The following is an 18,891-nucleotide window of genomic DNA, read 5'->3' as shown; positions in this document are numbered from 1 at the left end:
AGAATATGAACTCAGTACCATGCACATGGTTTGTTCTTTACACAGTTGCAAAAATAAATATAGCCTTTATTACCAAGTAATTAAGAAAAGAAAAGCAGCCAGGTGCCGGTGGTGGCTCACGCCTAGCTACTCAGGAGGCTAAGATCTGAGGATCGAGGTTCAAATCCAGCCCGGGCAGTAAAGTCTGTGAGACTCTTATCTCCAATTAACCACTCAGAAAACAGGAAATGGCACTGTGGCTCAAGTGGTAGAGCGCTAGCCTTGAGCTGAAGAGCTGAGGGATAGCACCCAGGCCCAAAGTTCAAGACCGACAATGGACAAAAAAAACAAAATATAATTAACAATGGCATAGGGCAGCAGGATGAGATGATTAAATGAATGTTACATTCAGTTTAAGCAGAACTAAGAATTAGTAGAACAAGAAAATAGCCCATGTATTGTGTAGACCAAGAGTGTTTAGGTGCTGGGCTGAGATTTGAAGATCAAAGTTTATAGACTCCCAGGGCAGAGAAACCCAAAAGACTTTTTAGCTCCAGCAAATGCTGTGATTAGAGGTGTGGCTCAAGTGGGAGAATGCCAGTTGGGAGTAAAAAAAGGGTGAGGGCTCAAAGCCCTTATTTCAAGTCTGGTACAAATGAGGGTCTCTGATGGAAAAGAAGTAGACACAAGTGGCCCCTTGAGTCTTCTTTATGTAACATTTGACAAATGTTAGCAAACAATGGCTAAAAATCTAGAGTTGTAGCAAAGTTATTACATGATTTGAAAAAGCCATGAAACATTTTGTTTTCTTTCAGAATACTTGCAATGTGGTTGTGACTCCTAAAACCACTTGGCTACCCCCACTGCACTAATCTCCTTGGAGACAAAGCACTAGAATACACAGATACATACTCTAGATACTATCAAAAAACCCAGGCTCTTCAAAAACCTGCCTGATTCAGAAAGAAAAATAAAGCTGATTTGCTTTACTGTTAATCATTCACTTTTCCATACCTAGGTAAAATCACTAACAAGACTGTCTCACAAAACTTTTTTTAAAAAAAGCATGTAAAAAATTATACATGTACAAAATTTGTACATATATACATTGTATTTTTACAGTTAAAAAGTCAACAATTCATTATTCGTTTAGGGTTTTTGTATTGTTTTTCTCTTCCAGGTTCTTTATCACTCTCTTGGATCTGACTTAACCTTAACCTTAATGCTCCTGCCACATTTACTAAATTAAGTAAATGTTCATTTATCCTCATAGGCACAATCTGTCTGGGTAGCTCTGGAGAGAGTTCTGATGGTCTACATGTAATAAGGCAGTAGAATGGGACTATTGACACAGGTGGGAGTTAAGATGGGGCACAAACATCACACATCCAGGAAGTACTTCCAGAGCAGGATGAGTATTCACCCCAGGACTAAACTATACAATGTCCACCCATAAAACATAGTCAAAACCCACGAAGCACCCAATCAAAGTTACCAAAGTTCCCCTAATCAAGTCACACTGGTTCTCAAAAGATGAAAGGTATTTCAGGAATCAATGGACAGAGGTCACTTTGAACAGTGGTGGGCTAACATCTATAGAAGTCATTCAAACTCTTATAAAGAGAATTTTTAAGGGGTCAGCAGCCTCCCTGGGAACATCAGGAAAGCCAGTAAGAGAGGAGATGATGTTCATCTTTTCATAAAGTTCTTCTCCAGAGCTACTGAGGTTCTCTGTAGCGAATGGATGTTCCTCTTCACCCGGTCCTCCAAGGAGGAAGTACTTGCACTCTCTAGCTTCAGGCGGCTAGAAGAGAAGACAGGCAAAAGACATTTTCAACACGGTCAACTCTCTAGCAGAATTAGGAGAGAAACAGGTTGGTAGCCATAAAGCAGCTGCGGAAACACAAGCTCTTTTCAGCCCACACAGATAATTTTCAAGTGACTCCATCTGGAACCAAATCTTTTTAATGCCTATAAGGGAAAATTCATCTGTTTTGGAAGTCAAGAATCTCATTGGAAAAAGGTTTTCTGAGCCATAAATTTTTTATAAGAAAAAAGGCCAAGGAATTTCAGTAACTTAGGAAAAAAAAAAATTCACTTCTCCTTTAAACAAAAAACTTCCTGTCATATGACCAGAAGCTAGGAGCAATAACAAAGATAGCCTGGAGGCTGAGCTCTGGGGTTTCCAGAGCAGATACTGAAACACATTGGGACACCAAGAATCCTACTAGAATGTCTTTGAGACAATGCCTCTGGGCAGAAAGAAGATGCACTTACTGGATGAACTTCCCATCCCTTGAGTCCAGCTTCTCCAGCCTCTGTTCCCGTTCCTCTTCCTTCGCATGCCTCTTGAGGATGTTCTGCCTCTCTTCCTCTCTCCACTTAGCATTTTCCATCATCTCCTGCCGTTTCCGCTCTAGTTCCTCTGCTGAGAGTTTTCTGTTGAGCACAAAAACCATCAGTTCTACTTCTCTTCCAGCAAGAAATCAAAAGCAGTATACACAGAAAGAGGTCACGAAGGAACGCAGGCCCTTCAATTCATGGCTGGCTCCAAGGAAATGCCCTGCCCATTACTACACCAGCATGAGTTTTCTTCCTTTTAACCTCCCAGTCAGGGAATTTCAATTTTTAGTGAAGGATTTCATAATCCCATTCAATAATCTTTTGTTCTGAAACAAAAAAATATGAAATAAGATGAGAACTAGTCAGGTGCCTAAACTTAGGGTAATTATATCTCTATTACTCAACAATTATTATTTTGTTGTTTTTGTTGTTGCTGTTGTGGGTCTTGAACTCTAGGCCTGGGCGCTTTCCCTGAACTCTTCAGCTCAAGGTGAGTGCTCTACCACTTGAGCCACAGCGCCACTTCCAGTTTCCTGGTGGTTAATTGGAGATAAAGATTCTCATGGACTTTTCTGCTCGGGCTGGCTTTGTCAATCCTCATATCTAAGCCTCCTGAGTAGCTAGGATTACAGGTGTGAGACATCGGCGTCCAGCTTACTCCACAATTTATAGAAGAGATTGGGTGATTCCCATCTCCCTACAAGACATGGCTAAAATTCATGGATGTAGCCCTGGCATTCACTGTAAATGAAGTGAGAGCAAGAAAAGGAGATGATGAAAAAAAAAAGGAAGGAACAAAGGGAGGGAGACGATGAACTGGCCTGTTCAAAACTATTTAATAATCAGACATCCAACCCATTCCTTCTGAAACGGGCATGTGTTATAGTTTATATTTATCATCTAGTATGACAAACAGATTCCTCTTCAAAAGGAAAAAATAACTGAGTGCCAGTGGCTCAGTTATTTTTAAGAGTCTCAGTCCATGAGACTCTCCAAATTAACCATCAAAATGCCAGAAGTGGAGTTGTGGCTCAAATGATAGAGCACTATCCTTGAGCACAGAAGCTCAGGAATAGTGCCCAGGCTCCAAGTTCAAGCCCTAGGACTAGCACAAAAACAAAAACAAAAAATAAAGCTAGGCACCAGTGTAGCTCATGCCTGTAATCCTAGCTACACAGGAAGCTGAGACCTGAGGATTGCAATTCAAAGCCAGCTAGGGCAAGGAAGTCTGTGAAACAAAAAAAAAATTTTTTTGTCGGTTGTGGGGTTGGAACTCGGGACCTGGGCACTGTCCCTGAGCTCTTTTGCTCAAGGCTAGCATTCCACCACTTTGAGCTATAGCTCTACTTCTGATTTTCTGGTGGCTAATTGGGGGTAAGAATCTCATTGCCAGCCAGGCATTGGTGGCTCACGCCTGTAATCCTAGCTATTCAGGAGGCTGAGATCTGAGAATCACATTTCAAAGCCAGCCCGGGCAGAAAAGTCCATGAGACTCTTATCTCCAATAAACCACTAGAAAACTGGAAGTGGTGCTGTGGCTCAAGCAGATAGCACCCAAGCCCAGAGTTCAAGCCCCATGACTGTAAAAAAAAAAAAAAAAAAGAATCTCATTGTCTTTCTCACCCAGACTAGCTTTAAACCTCCTCTCTCAGCCTCCCGAGTAGCTCTGATTACAGGCTTGAGCCATCAGCACCTGGCTCTTGTTTGGCTTTTCATTCAATATAGTGCTCTACCACTTGAGCCATGCCTCTACTTCCAGCTTCTGGCTGGTTAATTGGAGATAAGAGTCTTTTGGATATGTCTGCCTAGGCTGACTTCAAACCTTGATCCTAGCTTCTACTATCTTTAAAAGTTCTTGGTAGGGGGGCTGGGAAGGTGGCTCAGTGGTAGAGCGCTTGCCTTGCATGCTCGAGGCCCTGGGTTCGATTCCTCAGCACCACATAAGCAAAAAGAAAAAAGCCGGAAGTGGCACTGTGGCTCAAGTGGTAGAGCGCTAGCCTTGAGCTGAAGAGCTGAGGGACAGCGCCCAGGCCCAGAGTTCAGGCCCCACGACTGGACCCAAAAAAAAAAAAAAAAGTTCTTGGTAGGGCTGGGAATGTGGCTTAGTGTTAGAGTGCTTGCCTAGGCAAGCCCTGGGTTCCATTCCTCAGTACCACATAACAGAAAAAGCTGGAAGTGACACTGTGGCTCAAGTGACAGAGTGCTAGCCTTGAGCAAAAGAAGCTTAGGGGTAGTGCCCAGGCCCTGATGAGTTCAAGCCCCAGAATTGGCAAAAGAAAAAAAGTATTTGGTGCCTGCAGTCCTCAAGTCTTCCCTGAAACTGCTAGCTTTTCATCAGTATCAGGTACTTCACATTTACTTTTTTCTTTTTTTTTTTCTTCTGGTTGTGGGGCCTGAACTCTGGGCCTGGGCACTGTCCCTCAGCTCTTCAGCTCAAGGCTAGTGCCCTACCACTTGAGCCACAGCGCCACTTCTGGCTTTTTTCTTTTTGCTTATGTGGTGCTGAGGAATCGAACCCAGGGCCTCAGGCATGCAAGGCAAGCGCTCTACCACTGAGCCAACTTCCCAGCCCCACATTTACTTTTTTCTAGTCTCCATCCTTTGCTTCCATTTTCCAACGAATGATTTGTTAATATATCTTTTCTAGTGTTACCTCCTTTTCCATGGTCTTTATGGTTGTATGCATGTCATGTTTGTTTGTTTATCCATTTATATAAAAGTTGGTTTGACAAAGGGTCAGATAAATTACCTACTTGCCCTGATGTGAGCTGCCTCTAGATTCAGTTCTATAGAATCGATAGTTAAATCTACTGTACTCTTGGCTTACCTGGTGTATCCAGAAGCATGCCGCCTCTGGTAGACCTCCTTTTTAGGTGATGGGCTCTTACTCTGGGCTCTTTCTCTCCTCTTTCCCTTAGAGCTGTGCCTGTAATGGATGAGGAAGGGAAAAGTCTCTTCAATACAAAAGCATTTTACCCTTCTTTTTTCTTTTTTTTTGGCTGGACCTGGACACTGTCCCTGAGCTCTTTTACTCAAGGCTAGCACTCTTACCACTTGAGCCACAGTCCCACTTCTGGCTTTTTTATGTTTATGTGGTGCTGAGGAATCGAACCCAGGGCTTCATGCATGCTAGGCAAGCACTCTACCACTAAGCCACATTCCCAACTACCCTTATAGTCTGAAAACTATAATCCAAATGTAAGAGAAAAAGGGGGAAAATCCACCAGCACAATATATACCTACAAATATGTGGTGCTGGAGGCCTAAAGTTTACAGTGAGATTGAGAAAGGAATAATACAGCAATGATATTTAGGAAATACAATGATGTGTGTGGCTCAAGTAGTAAAAGATGTACCCAACATGCCCTGGGACTCAGGCAGAAAACAGAAACAAAAATAACTGCTATGACCAGTTTCCTGTGATCACAAGCTATTTCCTAATGAATCCCCTTACTCACAGTTTGCTGGGCCTTGGGGACCGTGATCTTCTGCCCAGTGATCGAGACCTCCTATCCCGGGACCCTGGTTCCCTGGTATTCTTCTTGCTGGCATGTCTGGGGGGCGAGTGGGAGGAGCTTCTGGACCTGGAATGGTTCTTCATCCCCTTTTGTTCAGCGATCAGAGAGCTATGCAATCCTTGGGTATGGTCACTGTCCCTGACCTGTATCATTAGGAAAGGAAGGGAAGAAAAATTTTCATAGAACAAGTTAGAGATTCAAGAGAAATTATAGTGAAACAAGGAAAGAATGAGCAATGAGGTTTTCAATGGGGCCAACAGTGATGACAGATAAGCATCCAAAAGCAGGAAGTTATCTTCAGAATCCCTTAAAAGAATGTGACAAGCTTCAGCTTGTCACTAAAGCCAAAGGAAGGCAAGAGCAAAAGCATAAGGGACAGGATCAAACATACTGATGGAAGTGCTTGGCTGAGGCAGACAGATAGAAAATTCTAGGCCAGTCCAGGCTACATGACAAGTCTTGAGGCTAGCCTGGGGTATTCAGCTAAACCCCATCTCAAAGGAAAGAAAACAAAAAAATTCCAGCCATGGTAGTACACCATCTGTAATTTCAGGACTAGGGAGACAAGGCAGGAAGATTGTAAGTTCATTCACAGCCAGCCTGAACTACCCAGAAAGTTCCAAGACAGCATGCTCTATAGACCAAAATTCTACCCCATAAAAGTGAAGGGCTGACCAGACAGTAAGGCTAGTAAGGAAGCTGAGATCTGAGGATCATGGTTCAAAGCCAGTCTGGGCAGGAAAAGCCATGAGACTCTTATCTCCAATTAACCACCAGAAAACAGAAGTGGTGCTGTTGCTCAAAGTGTTACAGCACTAGTGTTGAGTGAAAGAACTCAGGGTCGGCACCCAGGCCCTGAGTTCAAACCCCATGATTAACAAAAAACAAAAACAATGTGGCTCAAGTGGTAGCCTTGAGGACAGAGAGGCTCAGGGACAGTGCCCAGGCTGGTGACAGCTCAGAGGTAGAGTACTTTCCCCATATATTCAAAGTTCTGTCTTTGATTCTAGCAATAGAAAGGAAAAAAAGAAAGAAAGAATGCTGCCAGATGTCCATTGGTCAAAAGTCATCAAACGGTTTATTTCATGTAAATTATCTGCAGAGGGATGGACAGAGTACCTAAATGCTCCACTAGTTATTTCTTCTCTGCAGAAGAGCCCTGGTCATAGTAAGACTCAGGGATAACGCTTGGGTCTGTTCCCCAATAGCCCAACCTTCGATGTCCAAACTCTACTATGTACAAGTTGTCAACGTGGCATACTGCACAGCTCTACAGTCACTCACTCTGAAGAGCCCAAATCCCTACCTGCAGTCCATATCCAGGGACTTTGGAAAAAACAGGAAAAGAATTTGCCATCTTCTTTTGAGACCTAAGAAATCAAAACACAGGTACTCAAAAAACAAAATTCAGACAGGTCCATTTTAAATCTCTCATGCTGAAACACATACCCTGCTTCCAACGTGACCTTCCATACCTCCCAGCTATTACTTGGCAATGTGTTTCTCTATTTGGACTGTCTTTGCTGGAAGATGTATCAGCACAGTCAAGTTTTTCCTGTGAAAAGCCGTGGGCCGAACTTCTCAGCCCCATTGCCTGAACACATTCTCCTCTCACCTCATGTTGCTATTCCAGGGACTAATGGTGAGTCAGCAGCAGCAGAGCTGACTGTTCCCATGGGGAAGACACAGAATGGGCCCACACGGCCCCATTAATCCATTAAAAAAAAAAATCCTACATGAAACCCAGTTCCATCTTGAGGACTCAAGTTGAGTTCAAAATAGTCACCCCAGGTCTGACCTAAGATCCACTGGGCTAATGCCAGTTCACTGAGGAGGTCTCTCTGCAGTAGCACACCAAGAGACCCAGCCACATTTAGCATCCCAGGGAGTTCTAGTACTAGCCGACCAGCTCTGTGGCATGGGACTATCTTAAAGTATTCAGCACTGAACTCCCTCCTGCCTGGCACTTGCTGGCACAGGGCAAGTGCTTAGTCCGCTCATGGAGTGAAAGAGTGAATGAACGAGAGAGGTATGCTGGCCTCCGTGTGCTTACCTTCCTCGACTATGTTCATCCTCACTGCTGGACCGACTACTGCTTGAACTTCTGTGCTTGTGTTTCTTGTGTTTCTTCTTCTTCTCCTTCTTTTTCTTCTTCTCCTTTTTCTCCAGACTCATTTGCAACTAGAAAATACCGAGAACATATCATACAATATTATTACAACTCCTGTGAGTTGCCCCCTGTGCAGGCATTGGGGGACTGATGTACAAATGTGACTTCCTGCTGTACACAAGTCCAGAACATTACCATAGGGTCCTGGACAACAAACCTGGTTATGCAAAAATGTATCCTAGACTCACCAACAGAAGCTCTGATAGGTAAGCAAAGAATTCCATTGCCTAGGAGTTGCCATTCTTCCCATTCAAAAGACCTCCAACTCTACTAAAAGCAATCAGGGACTGTAAAGTCAACCTTTAATTTTCTTAGCAACTGATTAAAAAAATCTAAAGCCAAGAGTGGTGGCTCATGCTTGTAAACCTAGCTACTTAGGAGGCTGAGATCTGAGGATCGTGGTTCAAAGCCAGCCCTGGCAGGAAAGGCTGTGAGACTCTTATCTCCAATAAACCGCTCAGAAAACCAAAAATGGCACTGTGGCTCAAGTGATAGAGCACTAGCCTTGAGCTGAAGAGCTGAGGGACAGCATCCAGGCCCAGAGTTCAAACTCCACAACCAACCAAAAAAGAAAAAAAAAAATCTATAACATGTGACTAATAAATGGGCCCTGGAGCTTTATAACAGAACCAAGGACATACTCTGGTCTCTTGAACAAGCCATGATCATACTTTCCACAGACCTATCATATACCTTCCTTTTCTCTGTCTCTCTCTCTGTCTCTGTCTGTCTGTCTGTCTGTCTGTCTCTCTCTCTCTCTCTCGCTGGTCCTAGGGCTTGAATTCAGGGCCTGGGCACTGCTCTAACCTTTTGTGCTCAAGGCTAGTGCTCTACTACTTGAGCCACAGCTCCACTTCTGGCTTTTTGATGGTTAATCGGAAATTAACCATTTTCCTAACCAGGCTAATTTCAAAATGTGATTCTCAGATTTCAGCCTTCTGAGTAGCGAAGATTACAGGCATGAGCCACTAGTGCCTGGCCCATACCTTCTTCTCCTGGAAAAGGGTAACCCATGGTGCTTTTTCCAACCAAAAGACAAAAGAGAGCTGGGTGACAGTGGTTTATACTTCTAATCCTAATTACTCAAGAGGCTGAGATCCATAGGATCAAAGTTTGAAGCCAGCCCAGGCAAAAATGTCTAAAATAACCGGGAAAAAAACAGCCTGGAAGTGTGACTCAAGTGGTAGAACAACAGTATACCAGTTGTAGCTGAATAAAAACAAGGCTTGAGTTTAACAATACTGGCACACACAAAGTTTTTAAGACTGACTGTATAAATTATAAGATAGGGAACCTGGGCTGGGAAGGTGGCTCAGTGGTAGAGTGCTTGCCTTGCATGCATCAGGCCCTGGGTTCGATTCCTCAGCACCACATAAGCAAAAAGAAAAAAGCCAGAAGTGGGGCTGTGGCTCAAGTGGTAGAGCGCTAGCCTTGAGCTGAAGAGCTGAGGGACAGCGCCCAGGCCCAGAGTTCAGGCCCCACGACCGGACCCAAAAAAAAAAAAAAAAAAGATAGGGAACCTACTTAACAAACACACAGACCTGAGATCAAATCTTAGTATCATCCCAATTTTCTTTTTTTTTGGGGGGGGAGTCAATTGTAGGGCTTAAACTCTAGGCCTAGGCACTATCCCTGAGCTCTTCAGTTCAAGGTAAGCACTCTATCACTTGAGCCACAGCGTCACTTCTGGTGTTCTGGTGGTTAAATGGAGATCAGAGTCTCACAGACATTCCTGCCCAGCTGGCTTTGAACCTCGAGCCTCAGATCTCAGCCTCCTGAATAACAGGGATTACAGTCGTGAGCCACTAGCACCCGGCAGAAAGAAAATTTTGAAGGCCCTTGTTTACTTCCCTATGGTAAGAAGCAGAGAAAAGTTCTCATTCTTACATCAAATAGCTAAAAGACAGGCTGAGAGTGTGGCTTAGTGGTGGAGTGCTTGCCTGTCATACATGAAGCCCTAGATTCAATTCTTTAGTACCACATAAACAGAAAAGGCTGGAATGCCATAGTAGCATGGTAGCCTTGAGCAAACGAAGCTCAGAGACGGTGCCTATCCCTTGAGTTCAAGCCCCAGTGCTAGCAAAAATAAAAATAATAGCTAAAAGGCACACTTTGTTACCGATTGGATACGCAACTTACCAATTCTTTGATTTTCTTCATTTTCACAGGATTGTTCAATACTTCTCTTTTTTTCTCCTCTTCTTTTTTCCTAAATGGAGAAAAATATAAAACTCATGACATTTGTTTTTTTGAGTGTGTGCCAATAGTGGGCCTCCCATTTGCTTTGCTTTTTTGCTCAAGGCTGACCCTCTACTTCTTAAGCCACAACTCTACTTTGAGTTTTTTGGTTGTTAACCAGAATTTAGAATTTGTCTGCCTGGACTGGCTTTCCAGCATGGGCAGGAAAGTTCTTGAGACTCTTATCTCTAATTAACCACTGAAAAGCCAGAGATGAAGCTGTGGCTTAAGCAGTATAACACCAGCCTTGATCAAAAGAAGAGCAGAGCCTAGGCCCTGAGTTCAAGCCCCAGGACAAGCACCAAAAACAAAAACATAAACAAAAAGCATCAAACATGGAGCCTATAATCCCACCCATGTGGAGGTAGAGATGGGGGAGTCTCTAAGCATCTCTGTAACAAGCCCTTTCCCAGGTCCTGAGGAGTACCTGATGATGAAGAGCGGGTCTTCCCGGATTTTGCTGGCCATGTCAAGAAGAGAATTGGCTCCAGATGGGGCAAAGATAGAGCCAGGGAGGAGTCCTGTCTCAGAAGAGCAGCCAGCCTCTTTTTCCTCCATCTTCTCAAAAACGTATTTGTCAATGGGACGTCCCAGCAGGTACTCATCACGGTTCACCATCCCACCAGGACCCTGATACATCCAGTCTAACTTTTCTTCTTTTTTCCTGGGTGAAGAAAACAAGTAAAAAAATACACATTCCCACAAAGGTGCAATATCTAATCACTTCTTCACACACACACACACACACACACACACACACACACACACACACACACACACACACACACACACTGAAATGAACTCCAAAGATATGGAAACAAAGGACTTTCTTAATTTTTCTTTTTTTCTTTCTTTTTTTTTCTTTTCTGCCAGTCTTGGGGCTTGAACTCAGGGCCTGGGCACTGTCCCTGAGCTACTTTTGCTCCAGACTAGCACTCTACTGCTTGAGCCACAGTACCACTTCTGGCTTTTTCTGTTTGTGTGGTACTAAGGAACAGAACCCAGGGGCTATATGCATGCTAAGCAAGCACGCTACCATTAAGCCATATTCCCAGCCATTTTGTGTGTGTGTGTATGTGTGTCTGTGTCTGTGTGAGTGTCTGTGTGTGTGTCCTGAACTCTGGGTCTGGGCACTGTCCCTCAGCTCAGCTCTTCAGCTCAAGGCTAGCGCGCTACCACTTGAGCCACAGCACCACTTCCGGTTTTCTTTTTGCTTATGTGGTTCTGAGGAATCAAACCCAGGGACTCATGCATGCAAGGCAAGCACTCCACCACTGAGCCACCTTCCCAGCTCCCCCCCCCCCTTTTTTTCTTTTTTAAAAAAAAATACTGGTCCTGGGGCTGGGAAGGTGGCTCAGTGGTACAGTGCTTGCCTTGCATGCATGAGGCCCTGGGTTCGATTCCTCAGCACCATATAAACAGAAAAAGCTGGAAGTGGCGCTGTGGCTCCAGTGGGAGAGTGCTAGCCTTGAGCTGAAGAGCTGAGGGACAGCGCCCAGACTGAGTTCAGGCCCCATGACTGGCAAAAAGAAAATACTGGTCCTGGAGCTTGAACTCAGGGACTGAGCCCTGTTCCTAAGCTGTTTTGCTCAAGGCTAGTGCTCTACCACTTGAGCCCCAGCTCTACTTCTGGCTTTTTTATGGTAATTGGAAATGAGAGTCTCCAGGCTGTCTCAAATTTGTAATCCTCCTGCCACTGCCACTGCCACTGACTCCCAAGTGCTTTACCAAGTCTTTTTTTTTTTTGGTCCGGACGTGGGGCCTGAACTCTGGGTCTGGGTGCTGTCCTCAGCTCTTCAGCTCAAGGCTAGCGCTCTACCACTTGAGCCACAGCGCCACTCCGGCTTTTTTCTTTTTGCTTATGTGGTGCTGAGGAATCGAACCCAGGGCCTCAGGTATGCAAGGCAAGCGCTCTACCACTGAGCCATCTTCCCAGCCCCCTTACCAAGTCTTAAAAGGACTCAACAGCTGGGTGCTGGTGGCTCACACCTGTAATCCCAGCTACTCAGGTGGCTGAGATCTGAGGATTGCAGTTCAAACCCAACCTGGGCAGGAAAGTCTCTCATGATACTCATCTCCAACTAATCACCAGAAACAGGAAGTGGAGCTGTGGCTCAAAGTGGTACAGTGCTAGCCTTGAGTGAAAAAGCTCAGGGACAGCGCCCAGGCCCCAAGCTCAAGCCCTACAACTGACAACAACAACAACAACCTTAACATACATCAGCTTATTGTATCTTCTAGTAAGAGAATACGTTGCAAAGCTGGGATCTAGGGCCATAGTATTTAACTGCTGGTTCCATCAGATGTAACTGGGTCACTGAGCAACTTACTTCTGTCACCTCTATCCTCATCCCTAAAATGCAACCTTAATTAATGTCTGTCACTGATACTCTCATTACTTTGTGGGATTTTTTTGTTGCTGTTGTGGGGCTTGAACTCAAGCCTGGGAGCTGTCCCTGAGCCTCTCTGTGCTCAAGGCTAGCACTCTACTACTTGAGCCATAGCACCATTTTTGGTTTTTGAGTGGCTAATTGGAGATAAGAGTCTCACAGGGGGCTGGGAAGGTGGCTCAGTGGTAAGAGTGCTTGCCTTCCATGCATGAGAATTCTTGGCCTAAAGGTATCCACCTGCCTCAGCTTATAAGTAGCTAGGACTATAGTTACACACCACTGTGCCTGGTAGCCAAGAGGGAGTAGGTACCCATGGCTCCTAGCTACTCAGGAGGTTGAGATCTGAGGACTGAGGTTGGAAGCCAGCCTGGGCAGACAAATCTGTGAGACTCGTTTCCAATTAACCAGCAAAAAGACAGAACTGGAGGTGTTGATCAAGTGACAGAACACTGCTCAGCTAATACATGTCACATGGATGAGGTACCCACAGTCAGTCCGACAATTCCCTGCAGGCCAGGCCACACAGCTCCTCACTTACTTGACAGCCCCGACATCCTCTGCATATCGCTGCATCTCTTCCCGAGCCCGCTCCTCCCGCAGCTCCCGCTGTAGCTCTTCAATCTTCTTCCGCTCAGCCTCATGCTTCTGCTCAGCCTTCCAGACTTTCTCCACATTTCGGAGGGTTTGTGGATGCCAGCTCTTCTTCAGGTTCTGTGGTGAACATTAGGAGGGAGAATTCAGCAAGTGGTGGTGATGAATATGACTGGTACTGCCTCATTCACTTCTTCTCTAACCCAGGCATGATAAGACACGCATGTAAGAAGAAGACTTCAGGCTTGGTGATATAGTAGTTACTTAGCATGCATAAGATCCTGGTCCAAGTGCCAGAACAGAAAAAAAAAAAAAAAGAGAAAGCAAGAGTTCTTGAACCATGACAAAGTTTGCATTTACTAATCATTCATCCAGGGGTTGGGAAGGTGGCTCAGTGGTAGAGTGCTTGCCTTGCATGCATGAGGCCCTGCATTCCATTCCTCAGCACCACATAAACAGAAAAAGCAGGAAGTGGCTCTATGGCTCAAGGGGTAGAGTGCTAGCCTGGAGCTGAAGAACTCAGGGACAGCACCCAGGCCCAGAGTTCAGGCCCTATGACTGACCAAAAAATACATAAATAAACAAATTAATAATAATAATAATCATTCATCCAGGGCTGGGAATGTAGCTTAGTGGTAGAGTGCTTGCCTAGCATGTATGAGGCCCTGGATTCGATTCCTCAGTACCTCATAAACAGAAAAAGGTAGGAGGTGGCACTGTGGCTCAAGTGGTAGAGTACTAGCCTTGAGTATAGAGAGGCTCAGAGATAGAGCCTAGGCCCTGAGTTTAAGCCCTAGGATCTGCAAAAAAAAAAAAAAAAATCATTCATCCAGATGCCAGTAACTCCTAGCTACTCAGGAGGCTGATATCTGAGTTCTGCAGTTTGGAGCCAGCCCATGAAGGAAAGTCCATAAGACTCTTATCCAGAGTGAACCACCAAAAAGCCCAAAAGTGGAACTGTGACTCAAGTAGTAGTGTGTTAGACTCAAGCATAAAAGCTCAGAAACTGTGCCCAGGCCCTGAGTACAAACTCCAGGACTGGTACACACAAAACCTTTCATATGTGTCAGGGGTGGGGTAGTTGTTCAAGTACATAACAAGGCCTTTCCTAAGTTCCCTTCAGTTTTTACCTACTCCTACTGGTCATCATAAAATGGGAGTTGGTGGTGATAAGGCGTAAGGTAGGGGACAAGGAGAGAGAATGGTATTTATTTTGAAAGGCAAAAGAACTCATTGACATTGGATATTTATTTTTTTTCTTTCTAGTTTTTCTTTCATTTTTGTTTTTTGTTTTTTTGTGCTGGTCCTGAGCTTGAACTCAAGACCTGGGTGCCGTCCTTGAGCTTAAGTGTTCTACTTGAGCCACAGCTGTACTTCTGGCTTTTTGGGTGGTAACTGGACATAAAAGTCTCATGGACTTTCCTGCCTGGGTGGCTCAAACCAAGATTCTCAGATCTTAGCCTCCTGAATAGGTAAGATTAAAAGCAGGAACCACTGGCACTTAGCCACTTTTTATTTCTTTCAATTCTTATTTTGTTATTATTTTTGGCAGTACTAGGGCTTTAGCCCAGTGTCTCTCACTCTTGCTTGGCTTTTTTGTTCATGGCAGATCCTCTACCATTTGAGCCACACCTCTGGTATGGCTTTTGGCTGGTTAACTGGAGATGGGAGTCTCCTGGACTTTTCTGCTCAAACTGGCTGGCTTCAAAACTCAACTCTCTATATCTTGGCCTTCTGAGTGGTTAATTGTAGATAAGAGTTTTACGGACTTGCCCTCCTGGGCTGGTTTGAAACTATGATCCTCAGATCTCAGCTGCTGAGATCTCAGATCTCACCAGTACCTGGCTGGACACCTACACTTTTTTTTGTTTGTTTCCCAGAGAGGAGGACCAAACTCAGGGTCTGACACTTGCCAAGCAAGTGGTCTTCTACTAATCTAAATCCCCAACTTTTGGACATCCACTCTTATGAATACAATCTTCTGGCTGGGAATGTGGCTTAGTGGTATATTGCTTGTCTACCATGCATGAAGCCCTGGGTTCGATTCCTCAGTACCACAAAAACAGAAAGAGCTGGAAATGGCGTTGTGACTCAAATGGTAAGAGTGCTAGCCTTGAGGAAAAAGAAGCTCAGGGACAGTGCCCAGGCCCTGAGTTCAAGCCCCAGGACTGGCCAAAAAAAAAAAAAAAAAAATCCCCTTCCCAGTGTCCACTTGACTCTCAATTCCTAAGCTTACTTAATTCCTATTAGGACTATTTTCTCTCTCTCTCTCTCTCTCTCTCTCTCTCTTTTTTGTCAGTTATGGGGCTTAAACTCTGGGCCTGGGCACTATCCCTCAGCTCTTCAGTTCAAGGCTAGCGCTCTACCACAGGAGCCACAGCGCCACTTCTGGTTTTCTGAGTGGTTTATTGGAGATAAGAGTCTCACAGCCTTTACTGTCTGGCTGGCTTTGAACTGTGATCCTCACATCTCCACCTCCTGAATAGCTAGGACTGCAGGTGTGAGCTATCAGTGCCAGGCTAGGACTTCTTTCAACTTTGCTTTCCCTTGGTTCTGATCATCCCCTTCACCCTCAAAGATTATTTCTCTGTTCTCTTGTCTTCCTTTCCTTTCCCTTCCCTTCCTCTCTCCATCAACCACTACTTTGGTTCAGCAAGTTCCCCTGAGGCAGTAACATCTAAAGACAGCTAAAAATTAGCCTGGTGAAGTGGGAAAGGGGAGTAGAACGTAGATTTCCAGAGGAAACATTCTTACTGCAGTCCCAGCAGTGAGAAAGAACACAGCATGAATAATTTTGTGTGTCTAGAGGTGGAATGCAAGGTGGTAGAGAAGGGGCACAAGATGAAGACAACTACAAAAGGAACTATTAAGGGCCTTTCAAGCCATGTAAAGAGACTAGACATCTCCAATTAACTACCAACAAGCCGAAATGGAGCTGTGGCACAAAGTAGTAGAGCACAATAGCTCAGGGACAGCACCCAGGCCCTGAGTTCAAGCCCCAGGACTGTATACGTTCACGTACACACGTACACGTACATGTACACACACACACACACACACACACACACACACCATACTAAAGGCAGCGTGTTATGGCCTCAATATCTCCTTCCTCTCCTAGCCATGGTTTCAATTCTCTACCTTCTCAGAATTTCCAACCCACCAGGGTTGAAGAACACAAATACCACCACCACCACACGGGCCAACCTAGCATATCTTTCCCGGTTCCGCGGTCCATCTCCCCCTCCAAGACACCGCCCTCTCCTAGAAATTCAAGACTTCGTTCCCATGGTTACCCACCTCCCTACCTATCTGTCTCTCTGTCTCTGTCTGACTCGTCTCTCTGTCTCTCTCTCACACACACACACACTTCCACCCCACCCCCTTCGATTCTCATCCTCAGAGACAATTCCCGACTTCATTTTCCCCTTACTCAGGCCTGCCCCCACTTACCAGGTCTCCACCCCCCATGGTGGTGGAGACGTTTCCTCACTCTTCGGCTAAGACGAACTCAGGGAAGATCCAGGGCAAACGCAGGGAGACGGTTCCGAGACCACCTCACAGGTTGCGTTCCCAGAAGGAACTAGCAGTCACTTTCCGAGCCCGGTCTAGAGAGCACTTCCGGGAGTGACGTCATGTTGCCGCGCCGCGGTCGCGGAGAGATTACGCAAATCACTCAGTGGCCAGGCGTGCAGTTTCCGGACCCCTCCCTGTCGGGACCCAGACAGTCCTCTTGTGCTCACAGCCTCGCTGGAGTTTCCCAGCTGTGAACATACTACAGCTCAGCTGGACGCCGGTGACTCACGCCTGTCATTTTAGCTTCTCGGGAGACTGAGTTCTGAGGGTCTTGAGTGGAAGCCAGGGAAAGTCCAAGGGACTCATGGCCTATTAACCAAAACAGCCAGAAATGGAGCTGTGGCTCAAGTGACAGAGCTCTAGCCTTGAGCAAAAAAACTCAGGGACAGCGCCCAGGCCCTGAGTTCAAGCCCCAAGATCGAAGAAAAAACAAAAACAAGCAAAAAAAAAAAAAAATCTTGTGCTCTGGCCATTGCATTCGTAGTCCCGTTGCTATGACAGAGCACCAAGATTCTTCCCTCCCCACTACCGTGCCTCAGGCCGGTTTCCCTGGACACCCAAACTGATCATCTTACTCCACGCCTGTTTAAACTAGGTGGTCTAGAATCTGCCATTTTGCTCTGAACTCTTGTTTTGTTTGCCGGTCCCTGGGCTTGAACTTGGGGCTGAGGGGCTGTCCCTGAGCTCTTTTGTTCCAAACTAGCTCTCTACCACTTGAGCTACAGTGCCACTTCCGATTTTCTGGTTGTTAATTGGAGATAGTCTCACGGATTTTCCTGCCTTGGCTGGTTACAAACCTTGATCCTCAGATCTCAACCTCCTAAGAAATTAGAATTATGGGAGTGAACCACCAGCACCCGACTCCAATAAGACTCTTATCCTGGTACTAGCCTTGAATTTTAAAGCCTAATGGCTTGCTTAGCTTTTTGCTCTAGGCTGATTGCTATAGCACTTGACCTATAACTTCCCCTTCCAACTTTTTGCTGGTTAACTGGGAATAAGAGTCTCATGGACTTCCCTGTCTGGGCTGGCTTTGACCATAATCCTCAGATCTCATCCTCCTGAATAGGATTACAGGCATGAGTCACCAACATTGGGCATTAAATTCAAATACTGTATTTGTAAGTCAGGTGTTAGTGGCTCAGACCTGTAATTCTAGCTTCTCAGTATGCTGAATGGATGGAAGTTCGAAGTCAGCTTCACCAGACAATCCACAAGGCTCCCTCCCCAAAATAAACAGAAAACGCAGGGTTGGAAGAGTGGCTCAAGTGGTAGAGCACCAGTCAACCAAGCTGACCAAGCATAAGGCCCTAAGTTTAATTACTGGTACTGATAATGGAGTTCTGTTTTGGAATGATAAAAATGTTCTGAAATTGTGTTAGTGGTTGCATGACTAAATATACTCAAGATCATTGAAGCCAGGAGCCAGTAGCTCATGCCTGTAACCGCAGGTACTCAGGAGGCTGAGATCTGAGATCAAAGTTCAAAGCCAGCCTGGATAGGATAGTCCATGAGACTCATCCCTAATGAATCACCAAAAAGGATGGAAGTAGAGCTGTGGCTCAAGTGATAGAGCACTAGCTTTGAGCATAAAAGCTCAGGCACAGTGCCCAGGCCTTGAGTTCAAACCCAGAATGGATACAAAAACAAACAATAAAAAACACAGGCCTGGTACCAGTGGCTCAGGCCTATAATTCTGAGATCTGAGGGATCTCCATTCTAAGCCAGCACAGGCAGAAAAGTCTGTGAGACACTTTATCTCCAATCAACCCCCAGAAAACCTAAGTGGATCTGTGACTCAATGTGATAGAGCACTAGCCTTGAGTAGAAAAGCTCAGGGACAGTGCCCAGGCCTTCTATGCTTTTTTTTTTTTTTTGGTGCTGAAGGTCATGAACCCAGGGTCTTGCAGATGGCTAGGCAAGTGTTCTACACTGAATTGAATCTCCATCCCTGAATTTTACAATTTTTTTGTGGGGGAGGGGGACAGTTGTGGGGCTCAAACTCAAAGCCTAGACACTGTCCCTAAGCTTTTTCACTCAAGGCTAGTGATCTACAACTTCAAGCCACAGCTCCACTTCCAGTTTC

The 18,891-nt window shown here is 45.3% G+C and overlaps 1 protein-coding gene and 1 long non-coding RNA gene across 2 annotated transcripts; one reads left to right on the top strand and one right to left on the bottom strand.

Annotated features, from left to right (window-relative positions):
* The first annotated feature begins 284 nt into the window (after positions 1 to 284).
* On the top strand, positions 285 to 14,101 carry LOC122101185. Its single transcript, XR_006146330.1, has 3 exons — positions 285 to 452; positions 9,055 to 9,060; positions 14,091 to 14,101. It is a non-coding gene; the product is annotated as an uncharacterized LOC122101185 (long non-coding RNA).
* Positions 1,379 to 16,848, bottom strand: Cwc25 (CWC25 spliceosome associated protein homolog). The gene is made up of 10 exons (XM_042671520.1): positions 16,683 to 16,848; positions 13,177 to 13,349; positions 10,676 to 10,912; positions 10,150 to 10,219; positions 7,894 to 8,021; positions 7,147 to 7,210; positions 5,781 to 5,983; positions 5,150 to 5,248; positions 2,257 to 2,418; positions 1,379 to 1,783 (listed from the first exon to the last, which is right to left on the bottom strand). Exons 1-10 carry the CDS (start codon positions 16,698 to 16,700, stop codon positions 1,669 to 1,671), a joined length of 1,269 nt encoding a protein of 422 aa, XP_042527454.1. The 5' UTR covers positions 16,701 to 16,848; the 3' UTR covers positions 1,379 to 1,668.
* Positions 16,849 to 18,891: the final 2,043 nt, after the last annotated feature.

This window comes from Dipodomys spectabilis, unplaced genomic scaffold (assembly GCF_019054845.1).
Source record: "Dipodomys spectabilis isolate Male_0828 unplaced genomic scaffold, ASM1905484v1 ptg000018l, whole genome shotgun sequence".
Taxonomy (NCBI): domain Eukaryota; kingdom Metazoa; phylum Chordata; class Mammalia; order Rodentia; family Heteromyidae; genus Dipodomys; species Dipodomys spectabilis.
This window is presented reverse-complemented; position numbering and strand designations above follow the sequence as displayed.